Source organism: Thamnophis sirtalis, unplaced genomic scaffold, assembly GCF_051295495.1.
Source record: "Thamnophis sirtalis isolate CommonGarterSnake01/CBP01778 unplaced genomic scaffold, rThaSir2_p1.2 scaffold_2, whole genome shotgun sequence".
Classification (NCBI taxonomy): Eukaryota; Metazoa; Chordata; class Lepidosauria; order Squamata; family Natricidae; genus Thamnophis; species Thamnophis sirtalis.
In genome coordinates this window covers 9,524,298-9,544,082 of record NW_028261382.1, presented here as the reverse complement: position 1 = coordinate 9,544,082, position 19,785 = coordinate 9,524,298, and the positions used below count along the sequence as shown (strand labels likewise).

General features: G+C 45.0%; 1 protein-coding gene across 2 annotated transcripts in view; it reads right to left on the bottom strand.

The window, feature by feature from the left end:
• The window catches only part of SPPL2A (signal peptide peptidase like 2A), a 36,367-nt gene extending 20,272 nt beyond the window's left edge, over positions 1-16,095 (bottom strand). For both annotated transcript variants that reach the window (XM_087704235.1, XM_087704236.1), the window contains exons 1-8: positions 15,852-16,095; positions 10,915-11,034; positions 9,643-9,822; positions 8,632-8,715; positions 5,256-5,389; positions 4,135-4,283; positions 2,303-2,399; positions 146-247 (exon numbers count right to left, since the gene is read on the bottom strand). In XM_087704235.1, the coding sequence (XP_087560361.1) occupies positions 146-247; positions 2,303-2,399; positions 4,135-4,283; positions 5,256-5,389; positions 8,632-8,715; positions 9,643-9,822; positions 10,915-11,034; positions 15,852-15,905 (920 nt within the window). In that variant the 5' untranslated portion in view covers positions 15,906-16,095. The remainder of the gene's footprint in view (positions 1-145; positions 248-2,302; positions 2,400-4,134; positions 4,284-5,255; positions 5,390-8,631; positions 8,716-9,642; positions 9,823-10,914; positions 11,035-15,851) is intronic.
• Between the last annotated feature and the right edge of the window lie 3,690 nt (positions 16,096-19,785).

Genomic DNA, 19,785 nt, shown 5'->3' with positions numbered 1-19,785 from the left:
TGATTTAGTGCAATATAAAAAATGCAAATAAATTTTCTGTACCATCGCCAAAGTTTTCTCATGGACCACCGGTGGTCCGTGGACCACCGGTTGGTGACCGCTGCTTTAAACCACTAAACCAAACCAGCTCTCGTTCTTCACTTACCTATCGTCGTTCCGAAACACAGCCCAGGTAACGGACAGCGCTACGCAAAACAGCAAGAGGAAAACCAGTCTTACTTCAAGAGCCTGATTCCAGCACGGAAACCTAAAACAACACAGTTAACAACAACCCATCAGCATTGCAAATACAGGGTGCAGGGTACATTTTCCAGTAACAATTTCAGTATCACCTTCAGCAAATTTCACGTGGGTTTCCCCCCACCCCCGCTTCTATCTAAGATATAAGTTGAAAGGAAGCAAAGAATATCAGTATATACTCGCTTCAACGGTAAGATGGCGGGCGTATAAATTTAATAAATGAAAATGAAGGGACCGGCTCTGCATTGTGAGATCACAGGGAACATGTCACTATTTCCTTGTCATTATGGATATGGAGATTTCCCAGGCATCCATTTAGCATCCATGCTGATTTTATTATATATAAGGTTTAAAAAAAAAAAACACTGTCTGCTCTCTCAGGTCTTGTGGTAGGGAGGTTACAGAGCCTTGAATGGGCTGCTTGTTGCTTTATTTGCCTGGACAATTTTTCATTATTGTTTCCTCATGTTAAGAGTGAGCCGTCCAAATAAATTCTGGAATCATGTGACTTCTATATCTACTAAGCAAATAAATAAATACCTGCAGACACCTGTGATCCACAGGCTGCTCCTTGATTAATTCTGAGTCATTCTTTTCATGTCTTTTTATAAACCAATACTTAGCAATAGCAGTTAGACTTATATACTGCTTCATAGGGCTTTCAGCCCTCTCTAAGCGGTTTACAGAGTCAGCATATCTCCGCCACAGTCTGGGTCCTCATTTCACCCACCTCGGAAGGATGGAAGGCTGAGTCAACCTTGAGCCGGTGAGATTAGAACCGCTGAACTACAGATAACAGTCAGCTGAAGTGGCCTGCAGAACTGCACCCTAACCACTGCGCCACCTCGGCTCTTAACACCATCTTGACACCATCTATCTTTGCAAAATACATTCTTAACATTTATTTATTTTCTCTCCCCCGCCTCCCCCCCCCCCAGCTTTCTGATCCCTTGAGTTCCTACTTGGGCTTGAACAGATTCAGATCTAGTCTTTCTCAGCCAGGAGATGTTTTTTCTCAATCTCTTAAAGTTCCTCCATGAATTAAAGAGATCCTCGGTGCTCTCTGAGCTTGGTTGTTTTCATTGGTTGTAATGTTTCATTACCCAACTAGGTAACATGATCAATGCTGGTGTCAGGCCTGCAATTATATTCCTTTTAGAATTTTGGCCTGCCACACTTTCCCTTATTTCATTATGCTGTTTCATTAGTATAGTCAATGGGAAGGGGGAATAGACAGGAGTAGCATTGTGGAATGTATTGTTTTCATTCTTTACTAGAAGCCAAAGTCATCCTTTGTCTCCGCACCAGTACACTTGACCGGAAGCAGCTGGGTGTGGATGCCAGCGTGGAAGAAGAAGATTGGACCATGTGATGGATTGTGGTTGTGGGGACAAGATCATGAACTTTTAACTGGGTGGAATTCTGATGTCATTTCCAGTATTGGGATTCCATAGCACGATGCCAACATGTCTGTCTTATTAAATTGGAACTTTAAGGATAGTTTTGCCTTGGTCTCTGATTTAATTCTGCATGATATTTGGAACGCTGACAGCTGGAAGGTTCACCTGGCTGGCCATAAACGACTGCAAGAAAACAACCAATGCTCAGAGAGCATTAAGGACCCCACAATTCAACCCTGAGCTACAAACATTCTCTTCTGTTGGCAGGTTAAGGAGGAAACCAGGATTAGCCACACAGGAGTTATTAGGTCAAAAGCCCAGATCACTGGTTGCCAGTTGTTAAGCAGGCAATCAGTGGCCCTGCCTACCAGATATTCCTTAATCAGGTTCCTTCTGGATCCATAAGATCCCTGGAACCTGTCGTTTTAATTGGCCCACAGAGTTCGCAGGTTAATCTCTTGTGGACCTGGAAGTGATCTGAAAACCACAAGGTGCCAGCTGATACACTTTCCATATCCATCACTAAATAACTGGCCTGCGGCATCCAAAGTCTGATCAACTGGAGGCCAAATTGAGATTTCGCTGAGACTTAGCTTTCAGCTGCAAAAGGAAAAATATTTGTATCTATTTTTTAAAAAGTCATATATAATAAAGCACCTTACCTGCATTGTCCATAAGGTATGTTTTTCAGTAGGGCAGAGAGACAGGAGTACATGCTTGAAACAGATGCTATGCAGAATATGGCAATGACCATATACACTAGACAAGAAGAGAGAACAAGGAGGAGGACATGGTTAGTGTTGGGTCCCCAGCGGAGCTGGGGGCAGACACAGATAGTGAGGAGGTTGGGGAGGAACATAGGCCAGTCCTGGAGTCTAGGGAAGGCTCTGACGAGGGCTCTGTGTCGGAGGCAGAGATGGGACTAGGGCTGTCTGACAGTTATCAGCTGCCTTTGGAGTTGGACATCAATGGGGCAGAAGAACAGCTGGAGCCTGTTCCCAGTGTGCGCGTGGGCAGAACTGCCAGGAGAAGGGAACAGCTAAGGAACAAGGGTTGACTCAGGAGTAAAGCCACAAGTGGACGGTGAATGGCCCCTCCCATAGGGAATAAAGAAGAGCAAAAGGGGAGGGGAGTTTGCAGGAGGCAATTAGTTCAATTCATTAGGGTGAAGATCTGTTTCTGACTTCTTGCCAAGTATTGTCCGCTACAACGTGGCGTTTGGAAGATATCGGCCTGGCAGCTCTCCAAGCCTGATAAAAGTCTGTAATTGTGAAACCTCTTGAAAGATTTTTGGCTGGAGAGGAATTCACTTTAAACTAAATAAAAGAGGTTTTATCGGCACAAGGAGTTGGCTTCGTGCTTTTGGGAACCCTGGGTCAGAACAGTTACAAACAAACTGGCTAGAACCAACCGACTATCAATGGGGAATGGGGGAATGGAGAAGAGAGATTCATATAAAAATGGATACAGGTAATCCTCACTTAGCAACCACCACTGGAACAACTCAAGTCATTAAGCGAAGCGTTAGCTAAGTAAAAGCACACCTATTACTTCAGCTCTCCTTTTCTTTGCAGCTCAAGCGAAGAATCATAAATTTGAGGATTGTTCGCAAACTTAATTTTTCATCACCATCGTTAACTGCAAACAGTTGTCCAAGGCAGTCACTAAATAAGGACTACCTATGCAGAGGTATATATTCTTCTTCTTGCTTTTTATCCATTTTCTTGAGGAAATGCCCTGTATCACATTCAGACCAGTGGTGGGATTCAGCCAGTCTGCCACCTATTCGGGAGAACCGGTTGGTAACTTTCTAAGCAGTTGGGAGAACCGGTTGTTGGAAGAAATCTCCTTTTGTTTTTCCCCACTTTACAGGGCTAACCCTGTAAGGAAGGCAGGAAGGAGACATTCTGGTGTTGTTTCTAGCCTAATCTTTATTGCCCTGCTTACAGAAACTGCCTCTCCAGTTAACCGTTATTACCATTGTAACAACTGAGGCGAAGTGCCCATCGACCTGAGTGACATTGGCTTGGCCACGCCCACGTGGTCACATGGCCACCAAGCCCCACCTACCCAGCTGGTCATTAGGGCAGAGAATTGGTTGGTAAATTATTTGAATCCCACCACTGATTCAGACACAACATTTAGGCAAACCACACATTTCTCTCTCCGTGGCTTCTGGCCAACCTACAATAGGGGAATCATAATAATTACTGGCACACAAGGCTACAAGTGGCTAAAAAGTACTTGTAAAAATCACTTTGGGGTCATGAAAAATCTCTCTAAATTGCAGCAGGAGGATTTGCTTTCTTGAATGTCCATAATACTTTTGGCAGGCCAAGCTGTCACAGGAAATAACAGACCAAAATCCATTTCTGCAACACTTATTTTAAATTATCAAAGGCATTCAGATAATTCAGGGCCCTGTGGAGAGAGATTGAGCAACAAGTTTTCCCTCCCAATCCCAGGCTCAATAAATGCTCTTTTTTAATTTTACCGAGCCATTTGTAGAAGAAATACATCAAGACCAGCATAATGCAGCAGAAGGACACAAAGATGACCACACTCAGAGGGGTTAAAGTTAGAGTTTCTTCATCCGATAACGACTCGTTGCTCCCCGGGTTGGGGCCTCGTTTTAGCTTCTCACTGGGTGGACAAAAAAAGAAATTGCCACAGATGAGGACTTCTTTATCTGGGCAAATTTGCCCCGGTGCTCCTATAATTCTTGACAAAAAAATAATAATAATGCACACACACCCCCAGTTCTTCAAAGATAACATTTTTTTGATCTTTACTTCTTGCATATGTGTGAGCAGAGTGTGTACACTGCAGAGATACTCAAGGGATGGTGTGTGTTGTCGCAATGCCTCTTCCAACATCTAGCTTTTGGGACCTCTCGTAGCAGATTTATTTATTATATTTATTTGCTGCCCATCTGTTTTGACCCGGCTCACACTTTTGAGTGTGAACTCAAAAAAGATTCCTTTATTAGGAGCGTGGCAGCCCCGGCATAAAGTTTTTCTCGCAGACTAACAAGTTCCTCCACCCGGAAGATGAATAGTTATCTGCCACATCTATTCATCTCTGCCCCCTGCCTTTGATCCCCAGAGCTAGGATGGGGCTTCGCTAGTAGTGGTGGTTCTTCCTTCTCAAGGACCGGCCCATAGATTTCCACTGCTCTCCTCTCCTCTGCGCATCTGCATGTCAGGCACTGGACCCAGCTGTTCCTCCTTTTCCTCATCAACCACCTCCAGACCTGGGGGCTCTTGACTCTCCATCTAAGGGCTGACGGACGGCCCAGGCTCTGCCTCTGTCTCTCTCTGACACCTCCACTCCCTCTTCTCCCTTGAAGCTCCCAGGTTGCCCTGATGCTGACCCTGATTCCCACACTCCTCCTCCTCTGATTTGGCTGCTGGAGGGGCTGGCGGACGACAGGCCACAACACCATCTCATATTGAAACCACTCTGGGCGATACCCATACTTCCATTGTTCCATTTACTTAAAGAACTGAAGCAGGAATTTGCACGGTGAATGGAAACCCAACAAATGCAACTCTGTGCTAACCGTCAGCTTTAGAAATTTGTTTTTTGTATTACGATAAAAAAAATTAAACTCACAGCTCTGCCCTGCCACTCCAGTAGCCTCCAACAGACACACAGAACATCGCAATTAGGAAAATGATCACGATACTAAAGTCAAAGAGCGGTTCAGGGGGTGCATATAATCCCACATTAACATTTCTTCCAAGAGTCTAAAAATTAGAAACACATCAGTTAGACATGTTGGTTGAATCTTAGACATTGTCCCCCCCCCCCCCTCTCATTTGACTAACCCATTCATAGCCACTTTAACTTTTGTTGGGCAATCAGTTTATGGCCATTTAGAATCAGCGAATCCAGTGGACAGGTATGATTTTTAAAAAATTAACTCTGCAAGCTTTACGAAGAAGTCGTGGAAAAAAGCAGCGGAAAGAAAAGGGCTAAATATAAGATGGTTCTCAGCTACAAATAAAACATTGGCTCTTTAATAATATACATGGAAACGTTTGGAAGTAAAAGTTTAGAAGTTTATAAATGGGCCTTGCCACCGGCAAGACTGGTGAAGATGTTTAAAGACAAATCAGCTAAAATTATTATTTATTTATTATTTATTAATTTGTCTTGTATGCCGCCCACTCCCGGAGGACTCCGGGCGGCTCACAAAAGACAAGGGAAAGGGGGGAACAAGACAAAGACAACATATTAAAAACAAAACCAACATTCACAATTTCTATGGAGGTAGATGCTTCTCAGCTCCCCCCAGCCTGCTGGAACAGCCAGGACTTGGTGGCCTTGCGGAAGGCTGGGAGGGTAGTAAGGATCCAGATCTCAACAGGGAGCTCGTTCCAGAGGGCCGGAGCTGCAACAGAGAAGGCTCTCCCCCGGGGAGTCGCCAGCCGACATTGGCTGGCAGATGGAATCCGGAGGAGACCCAACCTGTGCGATCTAATTGGTCTGAGAGAGGTAATCGGCAGGAGGCGGTCTCTCTGTTGTTAATGTCATCAGACACCTGGCTCATACTATCATATGTGGTGGACATGCATAGAAGCAAGAAAATATTGGACTAACATACATACGTGGCTGGAAAAGATGATACAGCAACACATTGACTTAAAACCTGAAATATTTTTGTTGGGGATTTAACCAGAAAACTATAGTAAAGAAAATGTATATTTGATTATCCATGTTATAAGAGCAGCTAGGATTGTATTTGCACAAAATTGGAAAAGTGAAGAGACCCCTACAAAGGGGAATGTGATTAGGAAAATATTAGAATGTGCAGAAATGAATGGACTGACACTGGCTATTAAAGAGAAAGAACACACTGATTGTTATATAATTTGGGAATCATTTTACTGACGGTTAGAGAATAGCTATAAGAATTAGTAGTGAAAGAAATTGTGTAAAATATAGAAAATATATTAACAGCTAATATATTAATAGAGTTAAATAAATCATGAAGAGGATTGTTATCTTAGACCAATGGTAATCAACCTGGTCCCTACCGCCCACTTGTGGGCGTTCCAGCTTTCATGGTGGGCGGTAGGAGTTTTGTCCGATACTGAAGCACTTTCCTTTTTAAAATTTAATTGACTTCCCTACTTTATAAATCACCATTACTGTGGAACCGGTGGGCGGTTAGAAAATTTTACTACTAACAGACATACAAAAGTGGGAGGTAGGTATAAAAAGGTTGACTACCCCTGTCTTAAGACATTTAAGGTATTGGAAATTAAGCTAAGAATAGATTAAATAATGAATATGACTGTAAGTTCTAATTGTTGGCACAAAATATTTTTACGACACACTGTTTAATAGAAAAAGGATTGCGAGGCTGGACACGATGTGTTAGATCTCAATGCAATGTGGCTTCACATGTATACTGTTTTTCTCTAATATTTTTTTTTAAATAGGATAAGCCAAATACATTAACATATAGTGGAAATACACCGAGGGGAGGAGGAGTAGGAAAGAAGAAAGATGGGTAGAGAGGAATGGGAGAGGGGGGGGGAGGCGAAAAGGAAGGGGGGGAGTGGATCTGGAGAGAAGAGTGGTAGAGGGCGAGGGGAAGTAGGGTAGAGGGAGATGATGGAGGGAAGATAGAAAGTTGGAGGGTGGTGGAAGAAAGAGGTGTATGGAGAATGGAAGAGGTATATTGGGCTTTTATTTTCTGGGGCATTGTGGACAAGAGGAATTGATGCAATTATTGTTTAATACTGTATGGTGTATACATGTGAGCGTATGAAAATGAAAATAAAATATATTAAAAAAAGAAAAGAAAAAGGATTGCTTATGTTAAAATAAAATTTAAAAATATTAAAAAAGACAAAGAGAAGTTTAAAAGAAAATTATCCTCTGTTCAAAGAAGACAAATCAGGATATTCTCAGTGGAGTGTTCTCAACTATTCTGGATGCTGAAGTCCAAACATTTTAAAAATGCTAAGAGGATCCTGAAATAAGCAAGGGTTAAGTCTAGATGGCCTCTAAGAAAAGAAAAGAAAAGAAAGGGAAAATAAGGTGGTGTTACAACAGGCGCTAGGGATGGTAAACAAAGCAATCCAAACTGTACCTTATAACCTTTTAAATGGAATAACAACAGTATAAGAATGGCAAATAAAAAGAATAACTATGTGAATGTATACCTATAATTGTATGTAGGAGAATAAATGACAGTAAGAATATAAAGCACAATATAGGTAAACAATATTTGGTTATAAATAGCTAAGTATAAATAAATATAGAATTGAACATAAAAATGGATAACGAATAAGGAGACCATGAATGCAAGATAGAAATGCATAGAAGGGAAAACACTAACTGCAAAGAAACCGATACGGAACTGCTGTATGATATACGATGGAACTTCTTGTTCCTGTTGAATCAGGATATTCTTAGTGAAGTGTTCTCAGCTATTCTGGATGCTAAAGTCCAAACATTTTAAAAATGCTAAGAGGATCCTGCAATAAACAAGTGTTAAGTCTAGATGGCCTCTAAGATCGTCTCTATGATTCTGAGGAGGAACAACCGCATAGAAGGAGAAGCGAAGAGAAAAAGGCAAAAAAGGAAATAAAAGAAGAAACCAGAGAATGCCATACAGGCAAATACTGCAAAAAATCTCAGTTAAGTGATTTGTGTAATGCTTGTTTCAGGAAGGAAGGGTTACTGTTTCCTCTTTAAGGAACGTGGGTGAAAAATACTGAACTTTCCGTAAACCTGCAACAGAAAAGATTTCTTGGCAAAGAACAAGGTGAATTAATCTTCAACCCCAATTATGAATCAGAAACTCAAAATAACTGTAAAGATAGTGCCAGCTGTGAGTAAATATTAAAATAGGGAAGCAGACCAAAGAAAAAAAGCCTCCGTGCATACCAAAAAATATATATTAATTTCCAACAGAAGCCGTTTGTTTTTCTCGTTCACCCACACAAAAAAGCCACTGTGAAAAGGATGTTACCTGTTCCAAATCCTTTATATCTGAGTCTTTAACGAGCGCAATGGGAATGGTGAGATTGTCGGTCTTGTTTCCTCCAGGAGCACCCTATAGACAAATAGAAATAACTTTGTGTCTAGTTGCCTGAGCCAAGACTGGATTAAATCACAGACATTTCTCAAGAAAGAGGCTCTCAATTCCTGCCATCTGTCTTTCAACACAAACAATCCCCATTCCACGCTATTATGTAGATGTCAAACTCAAGGCCCGGGGGCCAGACGTGACCCATGGGGTGCTTAGATCTGGCCGACGGGGCCGCCCTCGAAAGCGAAGGACCAGCCTGCGATGTCTCTGCCAGCAAAAACGGAGCTCGGGAGGGCCGCACGCAGCTCTCCTGAGCTCCGTTTTTGTGGGCGGAGGGTTGCAGGAGGCCGCCGCAGCCGAAAACAGAGCTCGGGAGCCTGTTTTTTTTCTGGCAGAGCGCTCAGGCCACCAAGGCGCCTTCGATGCGAGGGACGTCGAGCTGGCCACACCCACCCTGGCCACATCCACTCCAGCCCTCTGAGGTTAAACACTTTTTTTTTTTTTTTTTTTTAAACACAACCCTGATGCGGCCCTCTATGAAAAACGGCCCTTTTTTGCTCAATTTTACTCCCCCCCCCCTGCTTCCAGGAGCATTCTATAAGCTTCCTAAAGGCTATCCAAGCCTTTTTTAATGAAAAACGAGCCCGTTTTCGCAAAAAATGGACCATTTTTGCTTGGTTTTGCACCACCACCACACCAGGAGCATTCTGCAAGCTCTCTAAAGGCTATTCATGCCTTTTGGGGGGGGGAAGTGGGCCTGTTTTTGTGAAAAACGGGCCGTTTTTGGGAGGTTTGCAGAGTGCAAAATCTTTTTTTTCCATTTGCCTCTTCAAAACCTTGGTGCGTCTTATCCTGCGAAAAATACAGTAACATTTGAAAAATGGACAAATCATTTTCCATTCATCAAAAGGCCAACAGAAATCAACCGATTGGTCAAAAACTGGAGCTTACTATAACAGTTTCGCTGGCTATCAGCAACAATTTAGCACCGAAATGCTGAGCAATCTCTGCCTTTTCTAGAAAAGTGCAATTTCCCCTCTTCACGACGATAGCTTTGCCCTTGATGTCTTTGGTAACGTCGGATCGGCTGCAGAGCATCTTAGGGGTCAGGAACTCCAGACTTGCATAGTCCTAAAAGATCATAAAAACAAGTCATTTTTAAAAAAAAACGAAACCAAAGATGAAAGAGCAAGGATGCAAGAGACTTCTACAAGGTTCTGTTTGTCACTTCCTGTTATTTACAGGAACCAGAGTTAAAATCCTTAACACAGAGAAGTAACTGCCTTTTCTGAGAATGCAAGGACGACCCCCTATGTTAAAGGCCTCTGCCTTTCTGTTAGAGGCCAACAGCGGTTCCTGAAGCCCATTTTGCAATTCCTTAAAGCATACAAGGTCGCTTAAAGCTGCCTTTCATGTCTGCAGCTGTTTCTGGGGAAAGATGCAGCTGCTTCAAGGAGCTGCAGATAAGTCCCGCCTGGCCGCCCCCCGTTTCCTGAACCAACTTTCTGCCTTTGAATCTGAAATCTTTCTGCCAAGCAAACCTGAAATCCAACATTTCCCTACCGTGCTAGCTTTCTGTTTACATAAACTTAACAAGAATGGTATTCCCAGCGTTCCTCCACCCAGCCCAATCTTATCATTTTCAAATATTTCACTCCCACGTCCTTCTACTATGTGTGCGGATCCCGACGTAGCTGCCTTGCTTCCTTACAATTGTACAATACCCCCCTATAGCTTGGCCAGTGATATTTCCCGTAGGGATGCCAAAGGGGAAGGGCCGAGGTGGCACAGTGGTTAAATGCAGCACTGCAGGCTACTTCAGCTGACTGCAGTTCTGCAGTTCGGCTGTTCAAATCTCACCGGCTCAGGGTTGACTCAGCCTTCCATCCTTCCGAGGTGGGTAAAATGAGGACCCGGATTGTTGTTGGGGGCAATATGCTGACTCTGTAAACCGCTTAGAGAGGGCTGAAGGCCCTATGAAGCGGTATATAAATCGAACTGCTATTGCTATTGCTTCTGACTATGTTCTCACACTATACTAACTGATTTGATGGCTTATTGCTTATCGTAATTCGAGATTCTGGTTATCACCTTTAAAGCGCTACATAGCTTGGGTAACATGAGTAAAATATAGCTTTATTGGTTAGCCAAAGTTGTGAAACTTGTCAAATGTCCCCAAACTGAAATTCATTCAGTTCTTAACAATTACGTATAAATACTTACAATGCTAGATAAGCTATCAGGAAGGGAAGTCCAGGTGGAATTGTAAAAGATGCAATAATTATTTGTTAAATAGGGTTTGTCAATTTGAACTGCATGAAGAATTCCTCCTTGGGCACTTATCTATTATTAGAAAAAGAAAAAGAAAACCCAGATTATTTAAGAAGTACTGTTATTTTTTTTAATTATTAGGAACTAACGAGAATCACGAGGCCATATATACATCTGACAGAGTTTAAAAAATTGAGTATTGTTTAAAGTCAAGCTTGAGCTAAGAAAGCTGACTTCAGTAAGACCACCCCGGTTTCAAAAACGGATGTATGCAATGAACTCAATGAATCATTTGATTCCACTTTCTTTTTAAATCAAAGTTCCATAGAAGTCGTTCTTTGTTAAGCCAACCAAAATTTTGCAAGAATTTTAAGTTTTTGAGTTTCTCAAACCCTTTCTCAGCCAAAATTAAAACTGCCAAGAAAAAACATGTATCTTTCAATCAATTATTCAAACATTTTCATTCCTAAGAATTCAGGAAGTTTGTAGGATGAACTGCCGGACATTTTCACATGATGTGGTTCCCCTAACTAATTTTAGATTAAGCAAAAACATTTCGTAGGTGGTAAAGGATTTGATTTAACATTAAGTGGGATCATTCTTCACCTAGAAGAATTTAGAATGAACTGATTCTGACATTTTGTTTGCAGTTGGGTAAACACTGTTTACCAATAATGTCGTGCCTGTTTTGTTCATCTCTTGCTCTTGTTTACGGCCTTGGAAATATGTAATCAAAAACGTTCAAGATGTTAGATGCTGATTAGCTGAATCATCAGACTCCACGGAGTGACTCAGATTGTGGTTCAGGAGAGATTAAACCACATGCCTTCCTGTTTGTTTGTTTTTTCTGTCCATCCTTAAAACTGAGTTTGACTGACGATGATCATCTCATGGACACAGTCACAAAAGTTGGTTTGCTTTTGCTTCCTGGATTTCAAAGCTGTAGCTCTGATATCTTATTCTTAACTTATTAATCCAAGCATTTTTAGTTTCTGAGTCCAGACAAGGTTAGCCTGAAGCTGTAACCTATTTAGGATGCGATTCTTATACATGGTTTTAAACATTGTGTTAAGGGGAAAGATATTCAAGCAAGTCACGAAAACTTAATGACTTCCCTATGAAATGACGGCTGGAGAGTTTTGTTTTTGCAGTTTGCAACTCTCTGTGTCCTAATTCCCTTTTTTCCCTGGCATCAAAGCTGACTGATGAAACAGTGTGTGCGAATTTTGTTGTCCTGTCCTGATCGTGTGTTGTTTAAGGACTAGACACTTACCCACGGCCACAGTACTGGGTAAGCAGCTATTTATCCGCTAGAAAAGTATTTTTGGCAAATCTGTGTCTGCCAATTCTGCTTTTTTTAAAAAAAACAAAAAACAGGAACTGCGAAGCTTTGGTGCGTTGTGAATAGTAACTGAAAACATTTAGATATGTGTGACAATTATTAAGTTTCATGCTACCTAAAAAAAAATATCGCCAATCTATGCTAGCTACAACTGCATTTGTTGTAAGTCATTTATTTATGTTATTCGCATCCCAGCTTTATTATTTTTACAAATAACGGAAGGTGGGTGGCAAAAACATATCCAACACACTTTCCTCCTCCTATTTTCTCAATAACAACCACCCTGTGAGGTCCAAAGTCACCCAGCGGGCTGGATACAGCTTGAGTTTGAGTTAGACCAAACTGCTCCATTGGTGGAATTAAGCCAGGCATTCAGAAGACTAAAATACCCACCAACAAAATTAACTTATACATCAACAGAGTCCGATCGGTTTCAAAGGCAGACCTATTAAAAGACAGACCACAACAACAGAAACACCGCCAGTTGTCATCCAGAGCTCACAGCTCAAGTCACTCCAACAAAGCTACAGCTCACACTAGACAACCTGAGTTACACTTTCTCAGGCACCCACAACTACGTAGAGAAAATTCTTGGACTTGAAGCAGATTTTTTTAGTTTCCTAGTATGATTTACGTGGATTGCTTATTTAGTATCCTAGGCCTAGCACTGTTGCATCTGATGATTTATGATTAATGTATTTTAGGATGACCATGATCTGATTTATTGATTATAGCTTTTATATACACAAAGAGCTTATGCACTGAAGACAAATTCCTTGTGTGCCCGATCACACTTGGCCAATAAACAATTCTATTCTATGGTATTCTATTTTCATAAGCCGCAAGGGAGCCACAAGGCATGAGCAGGCCCATCTACAGAACTTACAGCAAAGTCTATTTTGCTCCCACATCTACACCCACAGCATTATTGCAGGCCCCAACAACTGCACACCCAAGATTAGGGATGCCTTCAGGCGGTCTGCTTCTCAGCCACCACATAATCCTTGGGTTACAACCGTAATTGAGCCCAAAAGGTATGTTGTTGAAGCTTTTGTTAAGTGAGTTTGTCCCATTTTTGTGACTTTTCTTGCCACCGTTGTTAAGCGAACCACTGCATTTGTGTAATTAATTCACACAGTTGTTAAGTGAATCCCATTGACATTGCTTGTTCAGAGGGTCGCAAAAGGTGATCACGTGACCCTGGGACATTACAACCGTCGTAAATGTGAATCGGTGGTCAAGCATCCTAATTTTAAATCATGTGATCCTGGGGATGCCGCCAGTGGTCGTAAGTGTGAAAAAATGGCCGAGCGTTACTTTTTCCAGTGTCATTTTAACTTCGGTTACTAAAGGAACTGATGGAAGTCGAGGGCTACCTGTACTAGCCAGGATTATGGGGCCAGTGGTTGTGTGGATGGCCAGGGCAATCAGGACCCAGTTTTCCAACATTCCAGAAAGGGCAGAGGTGGTGCAGTGGTTAGAGTGCAGTAGTGCAGGCCACTTCTGCTGACTGCTGGCTGACTGCAATTTGGCAGTTCGAATCTCACCAGGCTCAAGGATGATTCAGCCTTCCATCCTTCTGAGGTCGCTAAAATGAGGACCTAGATTGTTGGGGGCAAGAGGCTGACTCTGTAAACTGCTTAGAGCGGGCTGTAAAGTGGCATATAAGTTTAAGCGCTAGTGCTATTACTATTCCTTCCTTCCTTCTTCCCTCTCTCATTCTCCTTCCTGATGGCGCAGTGCTTAGAGTGCAGTAGTGCAGGCCACTTCTGCTGACTGCCAGCTGACTGCAAGTTAGCAGTTCGAATCTCACCAGGCTCAAGGTTGACTCAGCCTTCCATCCTTCCGTGGTCGCTAAAACGGGGACCCAGATTGTTGCGGGGCAAGAGGCTGACTCTGTAAACTGCTTAGAGCGGGCTGTAAAAGCACTGTAGAAGCGGCATATAAAGTTTAAGTGCTATTGCAGCACCTGGGAAGGTAAACAATGGCCTACGCCAGTGTTTCTCCACCTTGGCGACTTGAAGTCCACAGGACTTCAACTCCCAGAATCCCCCAGCCAGCACAGCAACACCTGGGAAGGTGAACAATGGCCTACGCCAGTGTTTCTCAACCTTGGCGACTTGAAGTCCTGTGGACTTCAACTCCCAGAATCCCCCAGCCAGCACAGCAACACCTGGGGAGGTAAACAATGGCCTACACCAGTGTTTCTCAACCTTGGCGACTTGAAGTCCTGTGGACTTCAACTCCCAGAATCCCCCAGCCAGCACAGCAACACCTGGGAAGGTAAACAATGGCCTACACCAGTGTTTCTCAACCTTGGCGACTTGAAGTCCTGTGGACTTCAACTCCCAGAATCCCCCAGCCAGCACAGCAACACCTGGGGAGGTAAACAATGGCCTACGCCAGTGTTTCTCAACCTTGCCGACTTGAAGTCCTGTGGACTTCAACTCCCAGAATCCCCCAGCCAGCACAGCAACACCTGGGAAGGTAAACAATGGCCTACACCAGTGTTTCTCAACCTTGGCGACTTGAAGTCCTGTGGACTTCAACTCCCAGAATCCCCCAGCCAGCACAGCAACACCTGGGGAGGTAAACAATGGCCTACGCCAGTGTTTCTCAACCTTGCCGACTTGAAGTCCTGTGGACTTCAACTCCCAGAATCCCCCAGCCAGCACAGCAACACCTGGGAAGGTAAACAATGGCCTACACCAGTGTTTCTCAACCTTGGCGACTTGAAGTCCTGTGGACTTCAACTCCCAGAATCCCCCAGCCAGCACAGCAACACCTGGGGAGGTAAACAATGGCCTACGCCAGTGTTTCTCAACCTTGGCGACTTGAAGTCCTGTGGCCATTGTTTACCTCCCCAGGTGTTGCTGTGCTGGCTGGGGAATTCTGGGAGTTGAAGTCCACAGGACTTCAAGTCGCCAAGGTTGAGAAACACTGGCCTACGCAAAGCAGCAGCTGCCAGGACCAAAGTCAAAGTCCAGCCACCAACGCTGTCAACTTCCGGGACCTGCCCCTCTCCTCCTCCCCAAAACTTAAAAGCGCCGCTTGTTCCATTTCTCTCCAGCAAGCCCCAGTGTCATGGCTGAGACCGGGCGCGCATGCGCAAGCAAACAAACGGTGAAGCCCACCGGGCTGGTTTTTTTTTTACAGGGGTTCAGAGTCGGACCCGTGAACTGGGATGCAGGGGAAGCCCCGTTCCCACGTTCCCTTAGAGGGGCACCGAAGCCCCCCGGGGGAGGGAGGGAGGGAGGCGCCGAGGAGGGCGCTCTCTGCTCTCCTGCCCCTTGCCCTCTTCCTATGCTCAGAGGCCAGGTGCGTGGGAGTTCTAGGCTAAGGGGCTTGGGGGGGGGGAAGCCCACCCGGGGGGTTTCCCGCGTGGGGGGAAAGCCCGACTAGTGGCGCCCGCGGAGGTTTCGCTTCCACCGCTGGAAAGCCCCGAGAGCCACAGCTGGGGCGGGGGGCGAGCCCGGAATTCCGCCCCCCCCCACTACCCGGCCACGGGGTCCCGCGACGTGTCCCCCTCGCCCCCCAGAGCCCTTACCAGCGGCAGAAGCAGGGCCCAGAGCGCGGCCCGCAGCAGCCGGGCGGCCCCCATGCTCCGCGCCTGGCTTCCACGCCGCCCCCGCGGAGGCTCGACGGCCCGCAGCCAACCGTTCTCTCCCCGCCGGTTCCTATTACGCCGCCGCCGCCGGCACCGAGCGCGTCTTCTTTCCGGGGTGGCTGCCGGCGCTCGGCACGGCCAGGACTTCGCCTCCTCTTCTGGGCGGGCTTTCCTCCGGGGCAGAGGCGGCACAGACGCCGGCGGAAAAAGCCGGCCCGGAGGAGGGGAGGAAGAGGAGGAGGAGGAGGAAGCAGAAGGGGCGGCGGCAGCCAAGGGCGCTCCCCTGGAGCAAACTCCCCGCACCGGTTCCAGGGGATTCCTATCCACCCCAAGGGATGGTCCTGATCACGAGTGGGAAGCCTCCAATCAATTCATCCATCAATCAAATCCCTTGCAGGACAGGACCCCCCCCCCCCAAATCCATCCATCCATCCATCCAATCCCTTGCAGGACAGGAAGCCTCCCCCCCCCCCCAATCCATCCATTCATCCTTCAAATCTCTTGCAGGGCAGGAAGCCCCCCCCCCCCATCCATCCATTCATCCTTCAAATCTCTTGCAGGACAGGAAGCCCCCCAATCCATCCATCCATCCATCCAATCCCTTGCAGGACAGGAAGCCCCCCAATCCATCCATCCTTCAAATCTCTTGCAGGGCAGGAAGCCCCCCCCCCAATCCATCCATCCATCCAATCCCTTGCAGGACAGGAAGCCCCCCCAATCCATCCATCCATCCATCCATCCTTCAAATCTCTTGCAGGGCAGGAAGCCCCCCCCCCCCAATCCATCCATCCATCCATCCTTCAAATCTCTTGCAGGACAGGAAGCTACACACACACAATCCATCCATCCATCCAATCCCTTGTAGGACAGGAAGCCCCCCAATCCATCCATCCATCCATCCTTCAAATCTCTTGCAGGGCAGGAAGCCCCCCCCCCAATCCATCCATCCATCCATCCTTCAAATCTCTTGCAGGGCAGGAAGCCCCCCCCCCCAATCCATCCATCCATCCAATCCTTTGCAGGACAGGAAGCCCCCCCCCCCAATCCATCCATCCATCCATCCAATCCCTTGTAGGACAGGAAGCCCCCCAATCCATCCATCCATCCATCCTTCAAATCTCTTGCAGGGCAGGAAGCCCCCCCCCAATCCATCCATCCATCCATCCTTCAAATCTCTTGCAGGGCAGGAAGCCCCCCCCCCCAATCCATCCATCCTCCAATCCTTTGCAGGACAGGAAGCCCCCCCCCCCCCAATCCATCCATCCATCCATCCAATCCCTTGCAGGACAGGAAGTCTCCCCAATCCATCCATCCTTCAAATCTCTTGCAGGGCAGGAAAGCTGCCAAGGATCCACCACCAGGCTGACTACGATCCCTTGGCGCGCTACAGTATGGGTAGTTCTTAACAACCACAATTGAGGCCAAAATGTATGCTGCTGAGCAAGACAGTTTTCAAGTGAGTTTCGCCCCATTTTACGACTTTTCTTGCCACGGCTGTTAAGCGAATCTCTGCCGTTGTTAAATTAGCGACACGTTTGTTCGGTGAATCTGGCTTCCCCGTAGACTTTGCCTGGTCAGAAAGTCGCAAAAGGGGATTGCGTGACCCCGGGGATGCTACAACCGTCATAAATATGAACCAGTTGTCAACAGAGGTAGGTTTCTAGTGGCGGCGGTGGGAGGCTCCGCCCACCTACCCAGACGCTTCTGTACATGTGCAGAGCCCAAGAGCGCTTCCGTGCAGGAGCCAACCGGTAGTAAAATAAATCGAAACCCACCACTGGTTGTCAAGCACCTCTGAATGTAATTCACGTGACTGTGAGGATGCTGGAAAGGTCGGAAGTATGAAAAATGGTCATAAGCCATTTTCAGGGCCGTTGTGTCTTTGAATGGTCACTAAAGGGACTGTTGTAAGTCCAGGACTACCTATACAATGCTGTACCAGGGCCACTTGGGCAAGATTTTCGTTTCACTCCCCAAAATTGTTACTAGGTCTATGTCATGCGCGGCTGACACCCGAAAATCAGTTGTCCAGTGGGAGGCACACCCACCCGCATGCGTGGCAGAGCTGAGCTGGGGTGATGGCTCAAGTGCCCGCAGAGAGGGCTCTGCGTGCCACCTGTGGCCATAGGTTCTCCATCACCGGTCTATGATATTAATTTTCCCTACAGCAGTGGTTCCCAAACTTGGCAACTTTAAGACTTGTGGACTTCAACTCCCAGAATTCTGCTGGCTGGAGAATTCTGGGAATTGAAGTCTACAAGTCTTAAAGTTGCCAAGTTTGGGAACCACTGCCCTACAGAGATGATTTCATTGGCCATTTCCCCAACCCTGCTATCTATGGCAAAGCCAGGCCGTGGCTGCAATTAAAATCTCTGCCTTCTGAACCATGAAGGGCTGGTCTTGGCTGCCTGCTATTCTGGCTTGTTGACACACTGGGAGGCTGTTAAATACACTGCCTGCTCTTAACAGGCAATTACAACAGCTCTCCTTTTGTGCGAGGCACGACTCCTTGCCCAATAAGCCCAGCTCCCTGCTACAGGGAGGAGCCTCCAGCCGATTTATTTTTGGTAGGAAATTGTCAGCTGTAGGAAGTGAGCACGTGACTAGCCTTGTTCCTGAAATGTAGACTAAAGTATGACATTTAAAGCAGCCATTCAGATGTGTTAGGTAACATTCAGACACAAGTGGAATCAATGGGACTTGTGATAGCTGGAGATCACTAACAAAAGTGCAGGTCAAATGATTAAGCCACCATGGAGTAGCTTTTGAGCTATTTAAACAGCCGGTGCTTAATTTCCTCTTTGGATAAAGTTTCTAAGAAAGTTATCAGCAATTTTGGCATAGTCTAATAAAACCTATGCTGCCCTTTTGTCCTATTCTCTCCCCTAAAGAGAACACACTGCCAGTTTCCACTTTCTTTTGCAATTCAGTCAATAACATTGAATCCTTTATAGGAAACAATATTGAGACATTTGGTAAATAACAAAGGAACAGCACTTGCGCCTGACTTTAAAGCAGCCTTTCAAAATTCAAGGCCAAGCAGCTTTCAAAAATATTTAATTCATCTCTAGTACCTGATCTATATCCTCCGGGATTGGGCGGCCTATAAATCTAATAAATTGAATTTAATTCCATTTGTATTACATTCACCGATACAGTACCTTCCAATCTTAGACTTTTGCACTCAATAGTTTGAAATAATAGTGAAGGACAAGGATAAACACAAGGATTGTCCAATACTTGATCTGTTTTTTATAAGAGGACAGGCGCCTTCTGCAGAAGAAATGCTATTCTGAATAATATTCACACAAACTTTTTAGTAAGAGTGAGTTACTTAAAATTGTACACAGGCCCACTTGTTAAAAATGCCTATCGGGATTTCACAACTTGAAGTGCTCTACAGTAAAATCAATGACCACCATCTATTTAAAGCAAATTTATTTTCCAATAATAGAAGATCCATTCAATCTAGGACTTCAGCCTTCTGCTTTCACTTCATGCAGCTGAAATGGAGTTGATAGCATATATACACATTTGGGCACATCAGTAGAATGCTTCAGTTCTCTTCTACAAGTACCTTTTGTCTCATGAACTAACATTTGACCATTACAATTTAAATTATAGTCCACAGATACCAGACTACAGTTTCAGGCAAGAATTGATAGTACAAGAAATGGATTGAATTTGATTCAGACAAATGTTTCTGGATTCATTTGGGTCAGAACTCAGTAAATTCAGAGAGTGCACCCATCTTTCAACAGTAGAAGAGAAAATATAGCTAAGCAGCACTGTATATAAAACAAGTCTTGAATTTTATGACAGAAGCAACCACTTTTTTAAAAATTTCCATCACACCTTACATATTCTGGAGTTC